Source organism: Marmota monax, unplaced genomic scaffold (genome assembly GCF_021218885.2).
Source record: "Marmota monax isolate L192 unplaced genomic scaffold, Marmota_monax_Labrador192_F-V1.1 WCK01_AAM20220418_F8-fsc00018, whole genome shotgun sequence".
Lineage (NCBI taxonomy): Eukaryota > Metazoa > Chordata > Mammalia > Rodentia > Sciuridae > Marmota > Marmota monax.
Window position 1 is genome coordinate 22,569,485 of NW_026692201.1, and position 24,291 is coordinate 22,593,775.

A 24,291-nucleotide genomic window follows, 5' to 3' on the forward strand; every position below is an offset into this window, starting at 1 on the left:
ATGGACCTGGAGGACAAAACCCAATTACATTAGTTAATTCTTGAAACAGTATTTTAGTTCAACTGATATCTCTAAAGTAGGAGAAAGGAAAGTATTGGGGGGGGGGGGTAGGAGAAGGTGCATCCTCAGGGATGGAAAGACCAGATTCTGAGATGGTGGGTGGAGATACCCAAAATGGAGATTTGAAACCTGAAGGAGATCAGGCTTGAGTACAGAAGATCCAAAATGAGAATTGGAGGTTGTGATGAGAGGACCCCAGGGAGGGATTTAATGCTTGGCTGCTTTCCTCTGGCCTATGAGGCAAATCATGTTCACTGAACTGTTGTAAATTGTTTCTCTTACACGTAGTAAGTCACTTTAGTTTTGTTTGCTTTTTTCTTTTCTTCAATATTTCAATTAAGGCTCAGTCATACAACTTTTGTGTGTTATCAAGAAAGTGAAAGTCTGGCCTAGGAAGTATAATGAAACATGCTTTATTCAAGTGGATGCTTAATTTGCCTCCTAAAAAGCCTGCTTTCCCCAAAAGAAAGAAATTTACTTCTAAATGTGAACATTCAACTTTTCTTTTTTAGATTCCATTTGGGAAACACAGTATAAGGGGAGTTCTGTTTTTGTTGGAAACATGAGCTGTTTTCTTTTTTTACTTAATGCAAAACCATTTATTCTTCTGATTTATATATTTTACATACTCTGGTTAATACATCAAATGTATAATGTGGGAGTTCCCTTAAGAATTCTAAGACCACACATGTGAAACTCAGTTATACATTGTATTAGGATATTAGACAAATGACATTTTTAATAATACAACACATACTTATTATACATTTTTCATTGACAGAAGAACATGCCTTTCAAAAATATTTTATTGGATGAAACTTTCTTATTCTCAGGAAAACTTTTGGTTCTTTAATATAATTTATTATGCCTTTTAAAATTCTGTTTGATAAAAGCATCAATACATTATAAATGCCTGTAAAGAAAATATACCTTAAAATTCCAAGGGAAATATTACATAAGTTTCCTCTTTAACATTGTCACAAAAATCCACACAGGCACTAAGAAAGATTGACAAAAATATTTTATGTCTGAACAATAAATTCCAGGTTGGAAACATTCAAACATGATTTTATCTAAATATTAAAGTTTCTCTAAGAGTGAACCTTTGGCTATAACCCAATGAGTTGGTTGGGGTTTTAACCAGGAAAAGATAATATTAAGAAGGATTAAAAGAAAGCTGCATACATTTAGCACTAGATATTAGGAATGGGGAAAGGATAAGCTGTAGCTCCAACTCTTTCATTTATTACCACCCATTGGCTTCTCTGGACCTTAGCTTTTGTAGGTTTTTTTTTTTTTGTTGGTGGTGGTGTTTTTTTTTGTTTTGTTTTGTTTTGTTTTGTTTTTTTAAGCTGAAATGTAATCTAATAACTCCTAGGTCCTTTTAAGTTGTAATACTTTGTGATGTGCTGCAATATTCAAAATTCTATCTAACATGCTGTTATCAAAAAACTTGTGAAACTTACAGAAACAAAGTAATATTGCAAGTGTTTTAGGAGAGCAGTCTCCAGGTATCATGAGCTTTGCTCTGGAAATTACCTTGTTCTGCACAAATGCAAATGGTGAAAGAAAGGGTCAAAGTTTGTCTTAACAAGTCCACTTCAAATGAGCTGTCTTCCTGAACTAGTTCAATGTAATGGGTGACCCTATGTTCAAACTCTGTGGAAGGTTTGTAAACAACTCACTAGGAGGCTACAGCATTGTAAGTGACTGGCGACTCTGAGCATATTCACAGGGAAAGGCTAGGAGACTGGCAATCAATGAATAATAGAAACAAATAAGCAAGTGAGATGAGATTAAATGAATATGTCAAACTAGATTTCAGAGATATTTCCAGGGCCTAAAATAACTTTTTTTGCCTGTAAATGCAACAAATTAATTATATCATAACAAACTCATGAATTTTAATGATAAGTTCTGCCTGGAAAAAGTTGAGTGTAGTTTTAGTCCTAATTCATTCACACTCTGCACATATTCATTCACCACAGGAGTGGACAAAATCAAATACTGGATGCTGAACACTAAGGAATAAGGTGACCATTGTAGATAGTGTGGAACATGTTGGGAGTCTTGGACCTCAACTCTAATTGGGCAGCTGTTACTCAGCTCTAACTAACTCTTGCCGCGAGAGAAAGTGGGTTTGAGAATCAGGTTTTATGTGAAATTTTCAACAATTACTCCAATTTTTTAAATATTCTGCATACCAAACAAAGCATATCAGAGGACATGTGAGACCTATAGACCGCCAGTCTATGTCTCCTGATTTAAAGCATAGAAGGAATTTGGTAAGAATTTGGAAACTATCAGTTCTAAGATTTGAGAAGATCCTGTTTTGTCCAGTAATGAATGGAGACTCAGTTCCAAAGATCCAGAACAATATGTTCTAATAAGCACAATTTAAAGTAAAAAACAAACAAACAAAATCTTTTACTGATTCTCTCCATTATGAATATTTTCCTGTTATTACATAGGTTCTTCATGTTGAGTGGTTACCTGTTACTATTAAACAAATTTATTATGACGAGGAGTTTGCTGAGTAAGTCTCAAGTGAAAGTTTGTTCTGAAATGGTGTAAATTAATCCTCTGAATATTGAGTTTGTGGCTGAGAAAGGAAACAAATATGAAAAAGTTAAAGAGAAGGAGAAACAGAGAAAGACCATGGCACACAGCATGAGTCACAGTCGCCTTTTGATCCACAGAGACCTCTATGTGGCACATCAAGCAAAGAGCAACACTCCAGAACCATTCTAAACACATGATACACATTCCAGAGTCACTTTCTGGGCCAAAAAAAAAAAAAAAAAATCCATCCATTTCTTACAATGACCAGATCATCCCTCCTGGTATGCATTGTATTTGGGAGTAGATAGACCTAAGCTATGGGCCTAATTGTAACTCTTTCATTAGCTGCTTTCTGAATGTTTCCTTGGCAGCAAAATTCAAAGAACCACATGACAAGGATAGAGAGCAAGCTATAGAAACAGTTTTTCCCCTCCCTAATTTTTGAAGATTACTTTTCTAATGAATGGATTCCCCAGGTTTTGCCTTTTTTATGTGAGAAATGAAATGGACAGGCTCAAGGAGTCATTCTAATCTGGCATGGGGGCATGTGTCAATTCTCTAAAGAATACAACACTTCATTTGTGCTGGCAGGGAAGACATGTTTTAAAAGAGCTATCCTCAATTCTGGAAGCTGGATTTCCTATTTGAGCTCATCCCCTTTAAATATACAATGTGGGGAGACAAAAAAGTACCATAAAGGATATTACAAGCATAGGAATCAATGCCAAAACAACCACTTCAGACACAGGCAAAATCTAAGGGAAAGGAAGATGTGTGAATATTTCCAACTCAGGACCACATACTTATTTTAATTTTCTTCATTCAGAATGTCCACCAGAGCTTGCAGCAGCCTGTCGTCTCTGTGCTTATAAGGTTTTGTGTTGTAGAAAACATCAACATAGTCATTATACAAACTGTCCTCAGAGTCTTTAAGTCGGGAAGGTTTATTCAACTTTTCCAAGGCCTCATAGAAATTTTCATAAGGAATGTTGAGTTTTGCACTTGGAGACTTCTTTGGTGATTGCTCTGAAGGTAGGTTTTTGCTAAAAGCACTTTGTAGGAGTCGCAGCATGGCCTCAGAAGGCCCCCCTTCTGCCAGTTCATCTCTTCTTACCCCCACACTGCTGCTGCTGGGGCTCTTGGACACCGGGGGGTTCTCATTTAGGTTCTTTTTTGTGGGTTGCTCCTAGAATACAGAATGCCATCAACAAAGAGAAAAAAAAAAACATATTATTTCTAGTCAGGCAACCTAATTGCAGCCCTAGCACAAGCCCACTGCATGTCCACAGAGAGGCAATTTGGTGAGCAGAGAGAGCACAAGGCTTGAAGTTACAAGACTTAAGTTTCAATCCTCATTTTTCCATTCACTGATGAACTTTTGGCAACCTTTTTAATCTCCCTGAATTTCACATGTAAAATAGGACTAAGACTACTTCCATTTCTGGTGTTTTGAAAACTGAATGAGATAATACAGGAAAATGTTCAGTGTGTGTTGATTTCCTTCACTTGCTAGTCTGTTCTCGTGGAATCCATATTGGGAAGAAGATAATATTAAATATTTAACAACTCTTTTGTAAGTCACCAACTGGTTGCTGTAGAGTAGGAGCAGTTTCTTGCTCTGTGAGAAACTATCAAGTTATAAGAAGGGGCCAGGTAGGAGGGGACAGAAAAGATCAGAGAAACAGCTCTTTGTCAATCATTGTATACAGATGTCCCCTAGGACCTTTCACAGATATCAAAATCTGTGAATGCTTAAGTCCTTTATATAAGATGGCATAGGGTTTGTACATGACCTATGTATATCCTCCTGTACATATTAAATCGTCTCCACATTACCTGTAGTACCACAATGTAAATATGATACAAATAGTTGTGTACAGTGTAGGGAATAATGATGAGGAAAAATGTAAACATGTTTAGCATAGACAGCATTTTTTTCAAATATTTTTGATTCACAGTTGGCTGTATCCAAGGGTTTGGAATCCATGGATATGGAAGGCTGACTGTATTTCAATGTTTTAACCATGGAAGGGCCCCATTCATATCTTTCAAGGAATCTCTGAGGGAGAAACACTAACAAGGTGAACCTAGTTTAGGGGCCGTGAAGAAAAGGCCCCAGGGATTTGGATCCTGGAGGGGAAGTTGCTTAACAGAATAAAATGGGGCCAGAATCCAAGCTAAGGCTTCCACACAGCTAGTTGCTTGAATAAATATAAATACTATGTTTCTACATCCTCTAAAACATCCAGCACAGAGCTGGACCTATTCAGGAAAGGTCACTCTGCAAATTTGGAAAAACCTATGTACTACATCTGAGGCATTGTGCTAGATGCTGGGGGGAACAGAGATAGAGAAAATGTGGGTTTCTGGCCACCTGCTGATAAAAGAGAAGCCAGCAGCTCCCGAGAACCAGGAGCATGAAAGACTTTGTCTATTTTCTGAAATTTTCTGACAGAAATTGTGATCCCATAGTTCTTCTTGGTGTTGCTAAGATGTGCAAGTTAAATGGTACTTATTAAACAGGAACAAGTAAACCTAAGTGATTTGGCTAGCTTGGTATTCCTTCTGCAAAGTGGACATACTAATGTTTATCATTCCAAGGTTACAAGGATTATAGGTTAAAATCAGACCATGTGGAAAATGCTTAAAAACTCAGTCTAGTACAAATATCAGGTATGTGACCATGTAATAAGATAGATTTTTTTTTTTTACAATTTGCTGTGTCACAAGTGGGCAAAATTCATATTAAGAAATTTAATAATAACTTGAAAATTTTTATCCATAATAAATTTTAGATGAAAGCACACAAAAATAATATTTCTTTCATCTGTTGGGGAAGAAACAGTTTATTGCTACCCCTGCTTCCTCTCTATGCATATTTGCCCTATTCCCTGCCTAAAAGTTAGATGCAACTTCATTCACTGCATTGTCTACCACAGTTCAGAACATAGTGCAGTAAGAACAGAGCCATACAGACCTCCTCCACATCCACCATCTTCTCCACCCCTCTTCTGTCATTCTGGACAGTGTTGTAGGATGTATATACACGAGGCTGTTTCATGTGGTTTGGCTGAGAAGAGGTCCCATGCAAGATCAGCTTCCAGTTCACAATTCTCCCTTCATTTTGCATTCTTCCAGACTAGTAAATAAAGCACACACATATTTTAGTGTGTGTTTTGAATATAAAATAAACTCACTTAAAATATTAAGGATTTCATAGTCAAAACTTAAGATTTTGTGTGTTCCATGTTCAGAGCTCTATTTTGAAAGAAACCACTGGATTCACTCTTGACATAAAAGTTGGTATTTTATAAGTTCAACAATTAAAAAACTGATTAATTGCTTCATATTCAAGCATCTAGTGAAAAAAGCAGAGCTCCCTTATATAATTTTTCTTTCCCATATTGGTTATATTCTTAAAAATTCAATTATAACTGTTTTCTAAACTATCTTAAAAAATCTAAACATGCTGGTGGGACCATAAATTAGTACAACTACTATGAAAATCATCATGGAGTTTCCTCAAAAGAGTAGGAAGGGAACCACCATATGACCCAGCTATACCACTCCTCAGGATTTATCTTGGAGAATTAAAGCCATTACACTACAGTGATTCTTTATTGAACTGTAAAGAAAAATGGAATTATATCATTTGCAGGAAAATGGATGAAATGAGAGACCATCATACTAAGTGAAATACATCAAATTCAGAAGGTTAAGAGTCTTATGTTTTCTCTCATATGTGGAAGCTAGAGAGGAGAAAGGAAAACAAAGATGGGGGTGGACTTCCTAAAAATCAAAGGGAGATCAGTACAGGAAAGAGACCTGGGTGTGGGATAGAGGAGGGAGAGGGAGTAATATTGGTTGAATTATATTGTTATATTGTGTGCATATAAAAATATGTAACAAATCTGTATAACTATAATGCACCAGTAAAACAATGTGGAAAACAAATATCAATGCTGACAGTTTTTTCACTTGAAAAAATGATTTTTTTGGTAACTGAAACTGGTGGTGGGATCTCATTAAATAAGATATCTTGCTGAACATGAAGCTGCTACTTGATATCCACCATAGAATACTTGCAGGAGGGCCTTCAGGTGACTCCAGAAGACTCCATAGCAAAGCTGATCTGAGCATCTAACTTTGGGAATACAGTTGTCTCTCAAGGCCATAGGACATGTGGGGCTGTGCTCAGACATGGAACACCTGGATTTGTCCCATAGTCTGTCACATTGTTTATCAGCATATCTTTTCTTCTCTCTAGTATGGCTGGTGCCTAATATTCTTCTAAAATTATTATCTGTTTGAAATAGTATTCTTTGCCCTTCTACTAAGGAGTGGTCAAGTTCTTTAGAATCCATAATTAATGATGATATAACCTTAGAAGTGCTTCAAAGTGTTGAAAAGTGAATGTGTGTTTCTTCATCCTCTCCTTCATACTTACCATGTCTGTAATTCTCAAAGTCCAGGTGCCTACAGGATTCTCTCCCCATGTATGGACAGACATGAAGTCCCAATTCTTAAAGCCATTAGGCGATGTGTCCCGCTCTCTTTCAGCCAACAATACTGTGCTGGTTCCTATTTTCATACAACAAACACAAGTTAATGAATATACTAACATGTGTGAGAGTGGGATACACTCTTGCATCTGATAACTGAAAATGAAAGCTGGTTGATATTAGTCCTAATTTTCCCTTTTAGTATGAAGTCAGGATGGAGACAATCACAAGAAAAAAAATGTTTTTATCCACAGCACTTGCATAGAATAATTTTTCAAAATATATATAGAAAATAATAATAAATATGGTGTTTAAGGTTTATTGAATAAACAGAATTCAGAGAGCGACATTTATGAGTTGTATTTAAAAAGGGAATCAAAGATATAAAATATATTGTAATAAAACTATTGTTTTGAAATGTAAAAGGAAATTTAAAAATTTAATAGGTTCTTGAATCTGTAATCTAAGTAGACATAAAAATTAATTTAATCAACTTATTAATTAATTATGAGTTACTTTAATAACCTCCTATCATATAAAAACTAGTATTTTTTATATGAAACTTCCAAGTCCAAGTCTTTGGCAAATAAATGAATAATATTTCATTCTAAATAAAAGGATTAAATGAACTATAGACCGATCAATGAAAAAATAAATGCTTCCTACTAATATTTCAGGTCAAATCCAAGACATCTAGAAAGCATAACTCTAAAATTAACAGAGGCTAATCCAAAACTCCAGTTTATATCCTAGAAAGGGGACCACAGAGGGAGCTCATCTCTCCTCATCTATCACCTATAGAAATCCGATTTAGTCAGTTGAGTACTACTAAAATATGAAAGAGATCAAGACAACTTTAGTGCAATTTTTTTTGTGGCTAAAGGTCCAACCAGCTCTCACATCTGAATTAGGACCTGCTTGGGAACAGGGTATGTGTCTATACATCATATCAAATGGCCTGATTCACATCATTAAGAGGACTGTATTAGTCTTTTCAACCTTCTTTTATGGATCAGAATTCCCAGGGGTTTTTTCTTACTCGATTCCTTGAATATTTCAGATATATTTGTAAGTTTTGTTAATTATCAGAATAACTTTCACTACTAACGGTTACATAAGAAAAATGAATGGGAGGTCAGAACCCTGGAAAGTGAACATAGTTTGAAAACCCATGACTTGAGGGAAGGATATTAATTGGAATTATTGACATAGGTCACATTCTTTGCTTATCTAAGAACCACTGGGAATGAACAGGATGAACAAGGCAAAGGAAATCTAATACCAAGAAAAATAAGTATGTTTTTAAGATCTCAAAATAGCTATAAGGAGATTTCATTCTATTAACAAACAAGAACAATAATTGATTTGAAATAATTTGATATACACTTAAGAATTTAAACAAATGGCTTAGAAATGGTTTTTAAAATGGTTTGTTTACCAGCAGCAGAAGTTAGTGTGACATGAAGGTCTCCTCTACGGGAATATTCAATTGTTGCTTCAAATTGCACGTGCTCCAGGGACTTGATAGCATTTTCTTGTCCTTCACAAGCTTTTGTTGGAATTTCAATGATAACTTCTCCATTAGCTTGCAGGGCTCTAAATACATTAAGGAATTAGTATTAAATAAAGTGTATGTCTCTTTTCATGAATTTTATGCATAGGTGTACACATCAGACTTCACTAGATACTCAGCTAGGCTTGTTGTCACTCTCTGTTAGGAGGAGAACCCATTCAAGATTAGCTATAAGTGAATTTCATGCACAAGAAAACAGTAAAGAACATAAATGCTTCAGTATGATGTTACTTACTATAGAATCAAATTCAAGAAAGTTTGTTTTGGATCCATTAAAAGTGGTCCATTACTAGAATATCAAAAAGGCCCTGTTTTTATGATTTTATCCATAAGGCCTTTCTAATGCAGCTCTCGAGCCTCTGATGCTTGGGTATTTTGTGTGAGTGGGTTTTCAGTATTATTATGGTTGCCTTGACAGAAATAACAAAATATTCATAGCAGTTTCTGCTTCTGTGGCCACATACATTGAGTGAAAAGTGGTCTGTGTAAAAGCAGATCCTATATGGATAAAAGATCCTATATGGAAGAAAAGTGAAGAATCCCAAAGCTCTATGGCTCTTATAGAAAAGTAGGTTTTAGGTAACACTGGTTTAAAAGTACTTCATTTCATTAACCCTCAGATACATTTTTAAAGAGTAGTCTAGTATCTTTGAGTCTAGGATTAATCTTAAAGCTAATGACTGGTTGGTCACAGTTTAACTGACATTGTTTTCTCCTAGTGGTACATAAAACAATGGTGCATTTTAGACAATGCAAAGTCATGGGTGTTGTAGAGGAAAAAAAATGAAAATATGCTAACCCGATTTATAGATCTCAGTAACCCCCCATGAAAAGCCATGGAGAACACTGGCAAATTCCTTCTCCAATGGTTTAGAAGGATAGGCACAAGTAAAATTTAGGCTTTTATTAAATTATGCCAAACATTTAAATACATTTGTTTAAAATTCCTGGAGACACTTACCTGGGCTCAAAGTCATTGTCTTTTACAACACATTCCTTCTTCTCAGGCACACTGCTCCAGGTCCCAGGATCAGCTAAATCCACCAGAGCTTTGGCATTTAGCAAACCAAATCCAAATCGACTATTCACCATCAAGCCTGCTCCATTCTTTTTCCATCCAGGGTTATTGGCCAGTGGGTCATATTCAGAGGTCCAGACAACCAAGTGCTGCATATCTCTCCAGGTGAGATTTGGGCTGGAGGGGAAGTGACCCAAAGGATCTTTCAGGGATAACCTTCCCAAAGCAAGTGCTAAAAATATGCATCTTTATTCAGGAATTATGAACTACCTTCTGCGATTGTATCAATATTATTGTAGTGTCTATTGGTGTGCTCTTTTATTTGGCATCCAAAATGCAGTATTGAAAACTTCTGCCCATAAAATATGTCTTACATATTCAATTCAATCTTCTGCATTGAAGAAATATAAAACTTTGTCCCTCATTTTGAATTATTTCCATATAACTTGAAAAAAAGTTTGAAATGACATCTGCCCACTTGTGAGATCAGATTACAGTCTGGTTTGCTGGAGCAGGAAAGAGGCAATGAAAAATACTGAGCCTTAGCAATGAGGACCTTGAATCCCACAAAAGAAAGTTTATATTTTATCCTTTAGGGAATGGGAATCATGGAGGTTTTTTGAGCAAGAATATGGTAAAATTGGAAGTCTTAGTAAGATTAGTTTAGCAACAATATAAAGATTACTTAGAGAGGCAAGGGATTGAAATCTTTTAAAATATGATGAAACTTTTCTTGATCACCCTATTTAAAACATTAATCCTCCTCATACACTCCCAAGCTCTTACCCTGTTGCACCTTTTCTTTTTCCATAGCACTTATCACTTTAAAACATACTGGGAAATATATTTGTTTTGTGTATTATTAATGTCTGTCTCCCCGGCTAGAACTTAACCATGAGAAAGAGTAAGATCCTCATCTATCTTGTTCCCTGATGTGTAACAAGCACCCAGAAGAATGCTAGGAAGGGCATATGCTGAGTAAATATCGGTTGGTTGAATGATTATGTGCCTATGTTAAACAGATTGAATATAATGTTAAAACTTATTGCTATTAGTCATTTGATTCCCTTGCCTTTGAGACCTGCATTGTTTCCCTTAACCAATTAAGCATTATGTAATAAATAACACCCAAATACTTCTCAAGGTTCCTATTCCTACTTACTATGAATCTGTAGACCAGTCACTGGGGGAATCTGGCTCAATTTGCTGCCTTTCCCCAGGGGAAAAAATGCACTGATTATACAATCCCTTGTATACCCAGGGATTGGGAGTACAAACAATGGGAGTCAAGCTCCTCATTACAAATCAGACCATAGGCAGTTTCAGTCTTTCCCTGGCAGGCACTAGATAATGGTGCCCTCCAAAGCTAACCTATTTGCCCAACTGGGGCATTACAGCCTCTGAGAGGCCTAGCAGTCAAGGCTTCAGGCCCCCTGGCTATCAGGCTCTTTGCATTTTGTACAACCCTGACTCCTGTAGGTGAGTGCCTTCTTCCCAGGTGTCTTTGTCTAAGGCCTTGGGCAGAGGTATTCTTCAGGCACTTTTACCAAGGTTTCCTTGTGAAGAAAGGGAAAAAAACCTTGAAGACACTGTTCCTTGCTCTGATTCAATACCCAGTGCTTTTCTACTCCTACCCTCCACAAGCCCTCTCTCCCTACACACCTGAAGGTCCACAAAAACTGCTGAAGCCTTTTCTTCAGGGTTCCCTCTATAGAGAGACACCCTCATGTCCGTACTCATCCTCATGACTGGTACACTGCTCCATGAGGGAAAATGGAATCAGGCTAACTGGTGCTTTCTCTGGTTCTAAATTCTTGCTTATACCATAGCAGTGGGTGATAAAAGACTGACTTAATGCTTTCATTTTGTATTGTTGCTTTAATGGGCTGCTCCAACATCTGATAGCTCAGCTCACTCTCAGTTGAGCTGCATTCCTACTTGACTCCAGAGAATGATTGATGGAGACCATAGAAGGACTCCAGCTCAGTGACTCTCAGGGAATCCCAGACCACTTGTATCATAAGCAACTGGAACACTGGTAAACAATGAAAATTTTAGAGTCCCACCTCAAACCTACTAGTCAAAATGTCTGAGGATAATGGTGCACAGTGGTCCATGTCTATAACCAAGTTTCATTCCCAGATATTCAGGAGGCTGTTAGAAGGATCCCAAGCTGGAGACCAGCCTGGGTAACTTAACCCTGACTCAATATAAAATAAAAAGGGATGGGAATGTAGCTCAGAGGTAGAACACTCCTGTACCTACCTACCTACCTACCTACCTACATATCTACTTACCTATTTACATGTCTACCTGTTGCCTAAATAAATAAATAATTATAAGAATAGGGCATGACTTTCATAGTTAAAAAAATCTGTCTAGTCAGTTCTGTATCATAGTGAAAATAACAGGAGCTGGTAGAAAGATTACACAATATGACCAATTAAGACAATTATAAATCATTTCAAATCATGGGGTCAGAATAGGGAGCAGTAGAAAACACATTAAATTGCATTCTACTATCGAAGAACTGGGTGATCCAACTACTTTATCTCTCTGGGCCTGAGTTAACTCATTTATAATATGAAAGGGTAGAATATGACAGTCTCTAGAATTCCTTACTGTTCAGATATTCTATCTGCCTAATATTATAAACACTTTTTCTAAAAAACTTTTTTTTAGTCAGAAGTGAACACAATATCTTTATTTTTATGTGGTGCTGAGGATCAAACCCAGTGCTTCACAAGTGCAAGGCAAGTGCTCCAACACTGAGTTACAACCCAGCTCCATACATACCTTTTCTTAGCTCTTGTTTTTTTTTTTTTTTTTTTGGTTATCCCACCTTCAGGAACCATTAACTGAGTGAGCAGAAATGGCTATTTTCTCAAGGTAGAACCTAATCGTATCCTATAATGCACTTTATTGAAACGTGTGTTTTCTTCCAGTCTTTCAAAAGGAGTCTTAAGTAAAAAGTCTCCTATCAAGGTGGTCAATGGGCAACAAACTAGTTTTCCATTTGTATCCTCAATGTATGTAGGTGTACTTAAGAGGGTAGGAATGAGGAAAAGTATGAAAAAAGTATATGTCAGGGAGCTGATAATCAAACTACAAAGCTTACACTTTCTATATTTCTAAAGTGGAACATTTATTTAATATTTAATTGCAAGTTGTACTGTTTTTTAAAAATTTATCCTATATAGTCTTTGAAAAATATTTAAAGAGCTTCACTGTCATACAATTAGGAAAGTTAAACACATTTTCCTAACAGAGTTATTCTTCATTTGTGTGTTTGCAGCTCATAAATGAAAAACAGCTGTTAACAATAGTGCAAACTTGTTCCTGACAGCCTTCCTTTGTGGATTAATGCTCAACTGCATCCACAATAATTAAAAATTTTAGAACTGCATTGTGTTGCTAATCAAGGGTGTTTACAGAAAATAAGCATTACAGAATTAAATGGTGAACTGAAGCATTGTTTCTCATTAGAAGAGATGTAGGTCTGGAGACAAAATTAATTCCAAAGTGAAAATTGTAGAGGCTACCTGTTTGGCCTAATCACACACCCTGGTGAGTCCAGATGTTGAGTATTTTTTACTTTGGCCTTTCTAACATTTTTCAACAACAAAGATTTTTTTTCTTATGATTTTTCCCCCACTCCCAAAGGTTCCATATGCATTATTGAGAATCTATGTTTCTAGACTTCAATAAAAACAGAAAATTGGCTTGCCTGTTTGTTTAGTACCTCCAAAGGTATGAAGGGATCCATGGTTCACCTCAGAATTGTTCTCCCTTATTAAAAATTATTATGATTCTTTTTGAGGTTTCATGCATAGACCAAGGTGATTGTCTTCCAGCTTTCTTAGGTATATTCACTACTTAATAACGAAGGTGCCACAGGCATGATGTAAGGCATTTATTTCTTAACATTTATCTCTAAGATATGCCTATTAAGATATTAAGGTACCTAATGGACATCTGGAAAAGGCTGTAGAAAATAGTTCTTTATAGCAGTTGTTTCTCAAAGTTAGGTGAAGGTACCAATAACATTAAAATGCCTAGGTACTTGCTAAAAATGGCAAAACCTGGGGTGTAGGGGAAAATTCAGAATCTGAGTTGCTGGCAATAGGATCTGGAAACCTGATGTTAAATAAACTCCTCAGGTGACTAGTATCTATGCCAGCATTCAAAAAACACTGTTCTTGGGAAGGGAAACATCCCCCTATACATATGTCAATCCAAAATACATTTTCTCTTTTTCTTTCCTTATTTCTCTACCTTCATCACATTTAAAGCAGCTAATACACAGTGTGGCAGGACACTTAGGAGCAACTCATAAATATGTGTTCATTTACTTCAATCTTCTTAACCCTCCTTTATTTGATGGAATGTAAGGCATCCACTCAACATTCCTCTCTCCCAAGGCTGTGAAGGCAACATAGTGTAATTGCTGATAGCATAGTTTTGGGGGCAGATAGACCTGAGTATAAATCTCTTTGTGGGATTTTGGCTATATTTATCAACTTCTCTAAGCCTCAATTACTTCATTGATAAAATCCAATTAATAATTTCTATGTTATAGGAATGTTGCAAGGATTAGAATTAATACATATAAGTGTATGGCATGTAGTACAAAACGGATAAATATTGATCTCATTATTCTTGATAAGTTTAGTTCAGAGTTTTTCATCATCCAGTTGATTCTTAAGGGATGGTACCTATTTAAGTGATTTTCTGAATCTTGAGTGTCTAGATATAAAACTTGATCACACATCTAGAAATGTTGGTATTGAGATTTTATTATCTAATAATCTTGGTATAGGCAATTGAACCATCCAATCCAATTGAGAACAGAAATCTCAATAACTTCTATGTAACTTGGAAAGAAAGACATAAAATTAAGTCAGATCATATCTATCTTACTGAGAAATTATAAATGTTAAGACAGATCATGTCCATCTCACTTCTGAATAAAAATAAAGGGAACTGAATTCTTATGATTTGCACTTGGGATAGCATAGACAGAATGCTGTGGAACCTACATACCACTCCCAGAAAATTTCAAACACACTCATAAGCAATTCTGCATTTAGTTGCAAAGACATTCATGGACCTCAGGGACCCAGCCTTGTGCAATACAAACCCTGCTTTAGAAAGTCTCATCAGAGACAAATGAAATTAATGAGACTAGGTCATTCTTTAGATGATTTTCTCCTTATGTAGAAAAAGAAGGTTTGACATTTTAGGAACCAGCAATTAAACTTCAAAAATTTCTGTTTTTGACTGGAATTTATTCAAGTGTTCGGCTAGATGACTATTTCTAACATATTCATCATTAGACAAAAGTAGGCTAGGCCTCGTTGTTATATTTACATGCATCTGACAAGTGTAGGGAAGAGAAGAAAGACTCTACACTTATGATTTTAAGGCTGGCTTTGTTTTAACATCTCCCAGTGACTAATGATCTGTATTCTGAGATCATAAATACTCTGTTTCATATTTAGACCCTTTACCACCAACCTCAACAAGTCATGTTGGATTATCTCTATATACCCTTATCTTTGATTTCAAATCTCAGAATTTTATAAAGGGAAGACGTTTGAAAAAAATTGGTGTGTTTTACCCTTTCATTCATTTTACAACTGGACAGATGAAGCCCTACATGTGAATTACCTTGCTTAAAGCCAGACAACTAGTAGTATATTTCCTTGCTTGGACTATTTTTTTCTTCAACATTGGTTTGGATCTTCTGGTTCCAGTTATAGCTTGTGTTCATGGAATTTTGTCTTCTGTCTATCCCTCCCTATTACAAGTGAACTCAGATTCTAAATATAGCTTTTCTGTTAGCCCCCCAATCTATTTTTGATCAAGTACCTGGATTTCTTTCTTTCCTCATCAAACATCTCAGTCCTTCCAAGCAGCTAGACTCTTTGTAAGATCTTTGGCAGACTGTCTTGCTTAGCCACTGTGGCTATGCCATTGCTGAGATACCCAGGAACTATACCACATTACCACCGGGAGCCCCAAGGCTCCTAGAGCTATGCTGGCCTCTCCTGGACAAAGGTTCGGCAACTTCTGGGCTTTTCAGTTGTGGCAAAGGCAAAGATGTTCTGTTCCACTGCTCCTGTGAACATAGTTCACTGAACATGGCATGAGGAGACTGCATTGTCCTCTCTCTAGAGATAAAGTGTACCTTCTTCTAGAACAACCTTCTTACTGGGAAGGACAATACTAGTTTACAAGACTTGCTGTCGCCACACAACAGCAGGAAGTAGGAATAAGGAAAAATAAAAAATCTGTGATTTGTCATATAAGATGATTAGTTTTCTTATTCATTATTAAGTATTAGATTGTTGAAGTAACTATTTTGGGGGAAAACAGACATCCTACACCAAAAGAAATTCCAGGAGATTTAGAATTTAAGTATGACAAAGGAACCAAAATAAAAGACAAATGAATCCAGTTTTTGGCTGTGTAGATTTTTCTGAGCTTTAAAGCAAAGAAAGTAGCTTTAAAGTAACAGACTGGCAAACATGTCTATTTACATTCTAACTTCATTAGACTAAAAATGACCTATAAATAAATTAAAAAGTAAATGTCAAATTGATAAAATACTGATAGATTTTCTTCATTAAACAAAATGAAGGCCATAAAGAAGCAGTCAAATGGCCAAGACAAATAACTACATGACAAAGTATTGAGTTTCTTTAGTAATTAAACAAAAGCATAGAAAAATGAGATTCTATTTTCACCTATCCAATTAGCAAACATTTTAAAAGATAATAAAAGTAGTTTGGCAAGGGTTTTGGAAATTGGTACTTCCAAATATATACTCCTGGTGTGAATAGAAAATTATATAGTTTTTCAAGGTAGCAATTTATTGAAAAGTATTAAAAAGCATTAAAACACTCCTGCGTTTTGGTCCAGAAATTCACAATCTGAGCATTTACCCTGAGAAATTTATCAGAGATGGCAACAAATTTTTATGGACAAGAGTGTTTAAGCTTGATTAGATGACTTTAATAATTTGCTATTTATACTATGAAAAGATGAAAATTCTATCTTTAATTCTCATGTCCCTTGAAATAGTAACATTAACTCCAAGACTAGCTTATTCTGAAAAAAATGTTTTGTAATATTGTTATTCCTAACACCCACAGGAAATTATTTGAATCAAATTCTGCCTGATGGAGAAGAAGACCTCTTTGTTAGAGGGAACAGGACTTGGAGAGGCAACATGAATTTATAAAGGTCAAGGAATATTGGTTTGGACGTGAGAAAGCATGGATGGATGTTTAATATGTTGTAGGATGTATTATAAAAACAACTACAAAATAATGTGCATAACAGAATCTTAATTTTGTAAGATATGTGTATTTAATCTACACTGATAGCTGACAAAAGTTATCTCAAAGTGTCAGGAAGAAAGCTTATCTTTACTACTGTTTTGTAGTTTTCCAAAATTTCTACTGTAACCATGTATTCAGGAAATAACTAGTATTACTAACAAGGAGAAGCAGCCTCAGTAAAGGTGATTAGAAGATTTCTGGTTCTTACTTTGCTTCCAAGGCCAGAGCAAAGATGCCAGCAGCCAGAGGTGCAGAGGCAGAGGTGCCCGTGTGGGTCTCAGTACAGTCGTTATGCAGGTCAGCACTTGTCTGGATGGTAATAGGGAGGAGAGAGAGGTAGGACATATGACAAGTGTGAGACAAGGTAACCACACCAAGGTCTGCATCTGCTATGACCAGGAAACTCAGCTGATTCGATTCCCTACTTCCTCCTCTAAACCATGAGCGGATGTTTGCCATCTGCTGATATTTTAGTTCCCTCTCCTCTATATGCAACTTGTCTACAATTCTGGCAGCAAGATGCCTTTTCGGGGGATGAAGTACTCCCACTATGAATATTTTCTCTTCTGAGATTCCCAAATGAAGCGCTGTCTATAAAAAAGGAACTGTTTTGACATCACTGTGAATCATGCTGGCCCATTAATCATCAGGTCCATTGTGTTTGGTCTGTAATATTTAGAAATTCTGCCTCATATAAAACTCCTTTTGCCCTTTGGACTAACATTTAGCTGCCTCTTCAGCACAAGGATGTTAAGCCATCCTGATCTTGAGCTACTTGCACAGGATCTGCTTAGTGTGTAGTTTTCATGCTCTGGGACTAGATTTGACATCTTTGGGTTAGTGTCTCCATTTGCACTTTGTTGAAAATGGTGTGTTTTAAAAATGAAAAAGTGTTGGATTAGTTCTAGGTTCACATTCTAGAACTGCTATGTATTAGATGTATTCCTTGGGCATGTCACTTGGCTCCCCATCTGTAAAATGATATTTACATTTCCTGACTCCTATTCTGAGGTTTGAGTGAGATCCTGCCTAGGAAATGCAATATTATTGCATATCAGGAATTATGTAGGCTTTCTTTAGGGTAATGAAGGTTACAGAGATAAAGGGAAGAAAGCAGAAAGACTTTCATTCAGTCTGCTTTAAGAACCCTTGCACTGCTAGCTTAACAAGTAGCTGAGCCAAAGAATTACTAACAAGGCACCCCCACCCAGGCTACAGCACTACAGTTCTTAGCTAGAGATTTCAATGTGTGGGAGGGAGGTGTAAAAAAATAATTTGTTCTATTATCACCTCCTTTGGCTTCCTGCTTGGAGTCTCTGAATTTCTCAAGTTATGGTGGCTCTGCTCCTCAGAGAGCAACGGAAGCAAAGTTGCCCTTTTTACCTGTTGACGCAAATAAGCCCCCAGAGATGACTGTGCTGAGGAAGAGGTTTGCATAAGAAAAGTCTCCTCTACTGCAACTGTCTCAAATAGAATCCACCAGCTGTCTCTCCCAGGGCTGGTTTGGGGTGGGGGGAATCTTTATGAAAGTGGAAAATCTTCCCCCTTCTTTGGTACAGGGTGGCCCAGATGAAGAGCAGTCTATCAAATGGTGATTCTAAAAGGTATAACAGGCCATTTTCTAAAGACAGCTGTGTATGCCCAAGGAAATGGCAAGACCCAGGGGACTCTGAACACAAGTGGGGCAGATGTCTGATACGCCTGTCTCAAAGGCTATGAATTGCGCCTGCCATAAAGAACCATTGGGTTGAATGTCACTGCCTATTATTCAAGTAACTGAAGATGACATGAGAGGGAGGGCAGTGCTTTCAAGTGGAGACCACACAGCATTATTGCCTAAACTGTTGCAGAAACAGCAGAGTTACAAAATAGTGATCCTGTATGAAGAAGACGTTAGTGTTGACAATTCTGCTAAGATGCCATTAATGAGACTTGTGCACGCATTTCGAAGTAATTATTATGGCAGTCACCCACAATCTAATTGGATCATGCCCTGCTATTTTACTGAGATTAGGACCTATATACTTTAGCTAGTGGGTTCTTTATGTGTCCAGAGTTAAATCTGAGACTTTAAATTTTTAAATTAAAAGTGCCTCTCTTTGTTCCCCAAACCTAGAAATGGCCCTTCATCTTTGTGCCCTTGAAGGGAGATCCAATAATCGCTCTTGGCAGTGTGACTCATGGAGGTGAAGGCACAAGCAAGCGTGGGCTGGAGGAGCTCTCTGAGCATACAGCCTGAGCTTTGGACCCAGAGGCTGAGGAGTTCACCTCAGGGGAAACTGACACGGTTATTTTTCCTGCAGGCCGTCTGTTCTTCGGAGACATCTCCAATGTAGACTCTGTATTTTTATCATTTGCTAAAGGGCAAGTCAGTCTATATCCCTGCTATTAAAGGATCAGCAAGTACAAGGGTGATAAAGCCCCTACAACCCTGAAATCTCTTTTCAGGCTGTTTCCAGGGAAGCATCAGACAAGCAGAAAAGACATTTAGAGTCTCAGCTGTGTGTAATGACAGGTTTGGTGACTTCTCAGGGCTGAGTTTTAAAATGACAGAGAGGGAAGATCATCTTGGCAGAAGTGTCATTATCTCTGGAGAGAAAACTTCCCAATATATGCCAGCCTTGCAAGTGAGTAAGCATGAGTCTTCCCGACAGAGACATCAAACTTAAGCAAATCAATTCCACCAAAGGTCAGTTAGGAGGATCATTGTGAGTGCAAGGTGTGCTCTCCTCCCCAGGCAGAGAAAGTTAGACAAAAGCAACATACGATTCGCTGGTCAGTGTAATCCCCGCTGCTGTAGGAGGTGGCCAGTGTGGAGGAGCACTTCTCAGCGTACCAGGGCGATAGGCCTTGCTGGGAAGCACTGCTGATGGAGATGGTGTAGATGCTGTCCGTGTAGCCATCACAGTCACAGTTATCTCCCTGACGCCCCCCATTCCCAGAAGCCCAGACGAAGATGGAGCCCTTCCCTTGTCTCCCCTAAAGGAAAAGCCGAAATGGACAACATCTATTATTATCTACTGAGGTCACTATTAAACCCCATTAAAATCCCCAACAAATGCATTCGTGAAGTTCTCAGAGACAAATTTGGGGGATTTGTATTTAACCCTAGGTCCCCAGCAGGCACACTGGAAATCTCATGAGACTGTATTATAAATCACTAGACTCTGGCCCTTCAAGCCTCTGGTCTTGTGGGCCACTTCTGGAGTGGGGCTGAGCAAACACTTTTTTTTTTCTATTTTAATTCTGCAGATTCATAATCTGGACTTCAGCATTCCTTAGTAATTTTTCACTCTTCTCTTGGCTTATGTCACTGCACTCGAATCTTTGAACTTCCTCTTTCTTTCTGCCTGAATCTTCTGGCTGACTGATAGAATGACAAAATCAGGCATTATTCAGATCTGCTTTGCAGCTGCTTTAAAAGGAATTCTTCAATTGAATGTAACTCGTCAAGGCCACTCTTTCTATGATTTTTCAATTTGTGCTCTCCGAAGTTTCTACTCTCATCCTGTAGAGTTCAAGGCTTAGAATCTGTGAAAGAAGGCAGTAAACCCAAGTGACAAATGATGCACAAGTACTGCAGGGGTGTGTGCTGAGCCAGAGGAAGCAGGTTGCTGTATTCAAGAATGCATTTTCAGAATCTGGGTATTAGCTTACCTAGTGAAAGACCCAAAGTAGCAGAAAAATGAGAAAGGAAAATTGTCTAGAAGGATTTAAAAGTAAATATCCTAAAGTAATGAATTTTTCTTCAATGTCAGACCCAAGCAGGGAAATTCTCTTAACTCTGAACTTCCATCCCTGAGAAATGATTTGGTTCTCGAACTGCATTTAAAATTGTGAAGGGCTGTGTCACGAAATTTGTCAGTCTTTCTTTCCATATAACCTGAGTCTTCTTCCCTTCTCATATCCTAATAGGTGGGTTTAATCTCATGCATCTGGGTTAAACATCTCACCTGCTTGACACCATATTCAAAAGCCTTCTGGGCTAATCTGCCAGGACCCTCCACGGTTTTCCCATCATCATTAGGGCCCCAGCTTGCACTGTAAATATCCACATGTCCAGGATTGAATCCAATTGAACTGGCCTCAATAGCATCAGTCACAATGCCATCCAGCATTCTTATGCCTGATCAGAGAAGAAAATAAACACAAAGATATATACATACTGAAAAACACGATGGCCTTAAAATTCATATCTTTAAAGGACTCTCAAAAGAATCAAAAAAAGATAAGCCCTGAGGTTCCCAACACCTGTGACCCAGCTACTGACAACACAAAAGGAAGGGAAATGTCAGTGCTTCTGTAAACTTTTTTTGTCTGCCCTTTAGAGATAATGCTGTGCACTTTGAAACAGCTGTGTTTTTTGTCCCACCCAAGGCTCTGTTCCCAGTAATACCCCTGAGGTTGAAAGGGAGTAGCATTCTTGGATAAGAGGAATGGATATGTTTGCTGGCAATTACAAATGTCTTCCTACCCTCCACCACCCCAACAAAATCACCTAATAGGTTTCAGGAAAAACCATCAACAGCCCTCCCTCAACACACCTGCTCATGAGTGTACATGAGTGGCTATGGCCCAGTCTGTGCCATACAAAGGCCCCGTACAGGAAGCTGCAGATTGAAAAGATCTGTCCACAATAGGAAACTAACAAATAGGGAAAGAACTCTTGTTTCTAAGCACTGATTAAAAATAACCCAGAGGCCATTCTTTTATGTGTTTGCAAAGGAACATGCTTCCTTTTCTTCTAAATCATTTCAAGGATGAAATCATTGCCATGGATTTCACTCCTGAGGGGGAATCATTTTTCATCAGGAGAAGGCAGACATGGTAGCTCTTTGTGCTTTCCAACAGGCTGTCGGCCATCATCAGACTCATGAATTCAAGAGCCAGGAAGGGAAAAGCAATTTCAGGCTAATAATGCAATGGAGCTCACAGCCTTAGATTTTCATACTATTATTCATTATGGAACCAAAGTAAAACAACATATAACTGACATGATCAGTGAAAGTCATATTTGTTAAAACAACAACAGCAGATAGTTACTTAAGCATGCATTTGGAAGAAAAAGAAAAAATAACCCAGCTCTGTTTTCTAATTGTTGTACTTCAGTTTCTTCAACTGTAAAATATTAATGATAATAAGAGCTAATATGCATTGAGGATATTTATTACATAGTCACCATTACATAGGCATTAGACATATGTACTCTTCTATGCTTACAACTACCATTATCAATGGTATATAATTGATAATGGTATATATAATAATGGTATAATTCTCTATATTTTATAGGTGAAGGGACTGAGAACAAAGAGATACATTGACTTATCCAAGACCACACTATTTAAAAGTGGGGACCAGGATTTAAACTCTAAAAATCTGGACCCAAATCTATCCTGTTACTCACAGAATACACTACTTATAATAGGTAGGTAGGGTAAGTGATTGACAGATGGTGGTACCTAGAAAATGAAATTTATTATTCAAATTGGGGCTAGACCATCAAAGACTGTACTAATGAAAACAATCAAAAGGGTCTGAATCAGAAGTATTATTTTTCAGTTCTACACTGCCACAACTAGCTTTTGTCACCTTAAGAAATTTTCTTATGATTCTTTCACTGAAAAAATGAAGTATCAGGTGATTCTTTAATAAACTATAGCTGTTTAATTCATTAGAACTTGAAAAGCAAATTCTTTTTCTAGTTGATTACATAATTTTTGTGTCTGCTTTCATTTTATTTGAATTAGCACAGCACTCTGAGAGGACATAATCAAAAGAATCAAGAATGATGCTTAAAATATGAGTCTCATGTATTAGTGATATATATACATGTATATGATACCTATATATCAACCATATCCATCCCCCATTTATAGTCTTCTTATCTCTGACTTTTACAGTTGTACAATAAAGCTTGAGATTAGTTTGGTTTTCAAAAACTATCACTACAAACAAGGTAACTTGTAGAGCATGTCAATTATAATAAAAACTTATTAAACTCTAGTTATATCTTGAATTTGGATATGGATTTCTTTTTAGAAACCAAATAAATATACATCCTGAATATTTATTTGGGTTTTCAAAAAGGAATCCATAACCTAATCATCCTGAAACCCTGAGGCAGGACGAGCTTAAAGGGAGAGGGCAATTATTATCTTCTCTGTCCCTGCAGATTCCCTCCCTACTCTGCTCTATTAGAACATCCACCATATCAAAAGGGCTCTCTGAAACCAGTGGAAAGGTGGGCTAAGAAGAGAGTGAGGTCTTATTTCCCCGGATCCTCCCTGCCTGGATGTAGCTCCTGGTGTGTACAGGGGCAAAGCTCCTGTTCAGTGGTTCTCTCTGACCAAAAATTTCTCTCCCTGCTTTCCACTGACTCTCCTTCTCCTTGTTCCCTTGGGCCTAAAGGTAATAGGATCAGTATTTGTTATTCCATTGTTGGTTTCCTCTAACTCATGTATATAGTTTCTTTAATTAAAATGTCCCCCAATTAACTTAGTGGGCTTTCCCCATAAGAAAATTGACTAAAACAAATAGAGATTACATATATTTGTCATCAAAGGTAACCTTTGGCTAAAATAATGTGTATGTGCTTTACTTTTTTTTTTCTTCTGCAGCTATTCTTTGGTACAAAATGAAAAAAATATATACAGAATTGAGAGGCAGGGAATGTCTGTTTAAATTTACTTCCTCATTCTGTTCCATTAGAAAGTGTTCAATAATATCCCTCCTAAATCAGAACATAGAACAAATTAGATTTCATTCAAATGCTATTGAACAATTATATTATTTTCCCTGTGAAGATGTATAGGCTATATTCAGCTATCCATTTTCTAGGAATCTAGATCCATTGATTGGCTTACAAGTCACCCTTAGTCCTTCAGCAAATTTTACACAGAATGCATTTCTTCCTCTGGTAGTTGAAATGTCTCCTTTACCCATTTTCAGCAGGTAATGCAAGCTTCAACTTAAAGTGCCCAACTACAGGAACTTTACCTCCGACTTTGGAATTGTATGCAACTCCAACCCCACACTTGTAATTATTTGCTTGCATGGCAATTTCTCCTGCGCATCTGGTCCCATGTCTGAGGATTAAAAAGTAAGAATTATAAACCTTAATTAAGGAAAAATGTTTATTTTGCATGTGAATCCACGGTACATGAATATATTAGCTTTTTGTCAGACTTCTTATTGACTTTTTAAACCAGTATTATAAAAAATTATGTG

General features: G+C 37.1%; 1 protein-coding gene across 1 annotated transcript in view; it reads right to left on the reverse strand.

The window, feature by feature from the left end:
• Positions 1-476: 476 nt before the first annotated feature.
• Positions 477-24,291, reverse strand: part of Pcsk1 (proprotein convertase subtilisin/kexin type 1) — a 40,494-nt gene continuing 16,679 nt past the window's right edge. The window contains exons 6-14 of the mRNA XM_046428831.2: positions 24,061-24,149; positions 21,015-21,187; positions 19,828-20,040; positions 17,270-17,370; positions 9,659-9,892; positions 8,563-8,720; positions 7,070-7,203; positions 5,600-5,761; positions 477-3,808 (exon numbers count right to left, since the gene is read on the reverse strand). Of these exons, the coding sequence (XP_046284787.1) occupies positions 3,431-3,808; positions 5,600-5,761; positions 7,070-7,203; positions 8,563-8,720; positions 9,659-9,892; positions 17,270-17,370; positions 19,828-20,040; positions 21,015-21,187; positions 24,061-24,149 (1,642 nt within the window). The 3' untranslated portion in view covers positions 477-3,430. The remainder of the gene's footprint in view (positions 3,809-5,599; positions 5,762-7,069; positions 7,204-8,562; positions 8,721-9,658; positions 9,893-17,269; positions 17,371-19,827; positions 20,041-21,014; positions 21,188-24,060; positions 24,150-24,291) is intronic.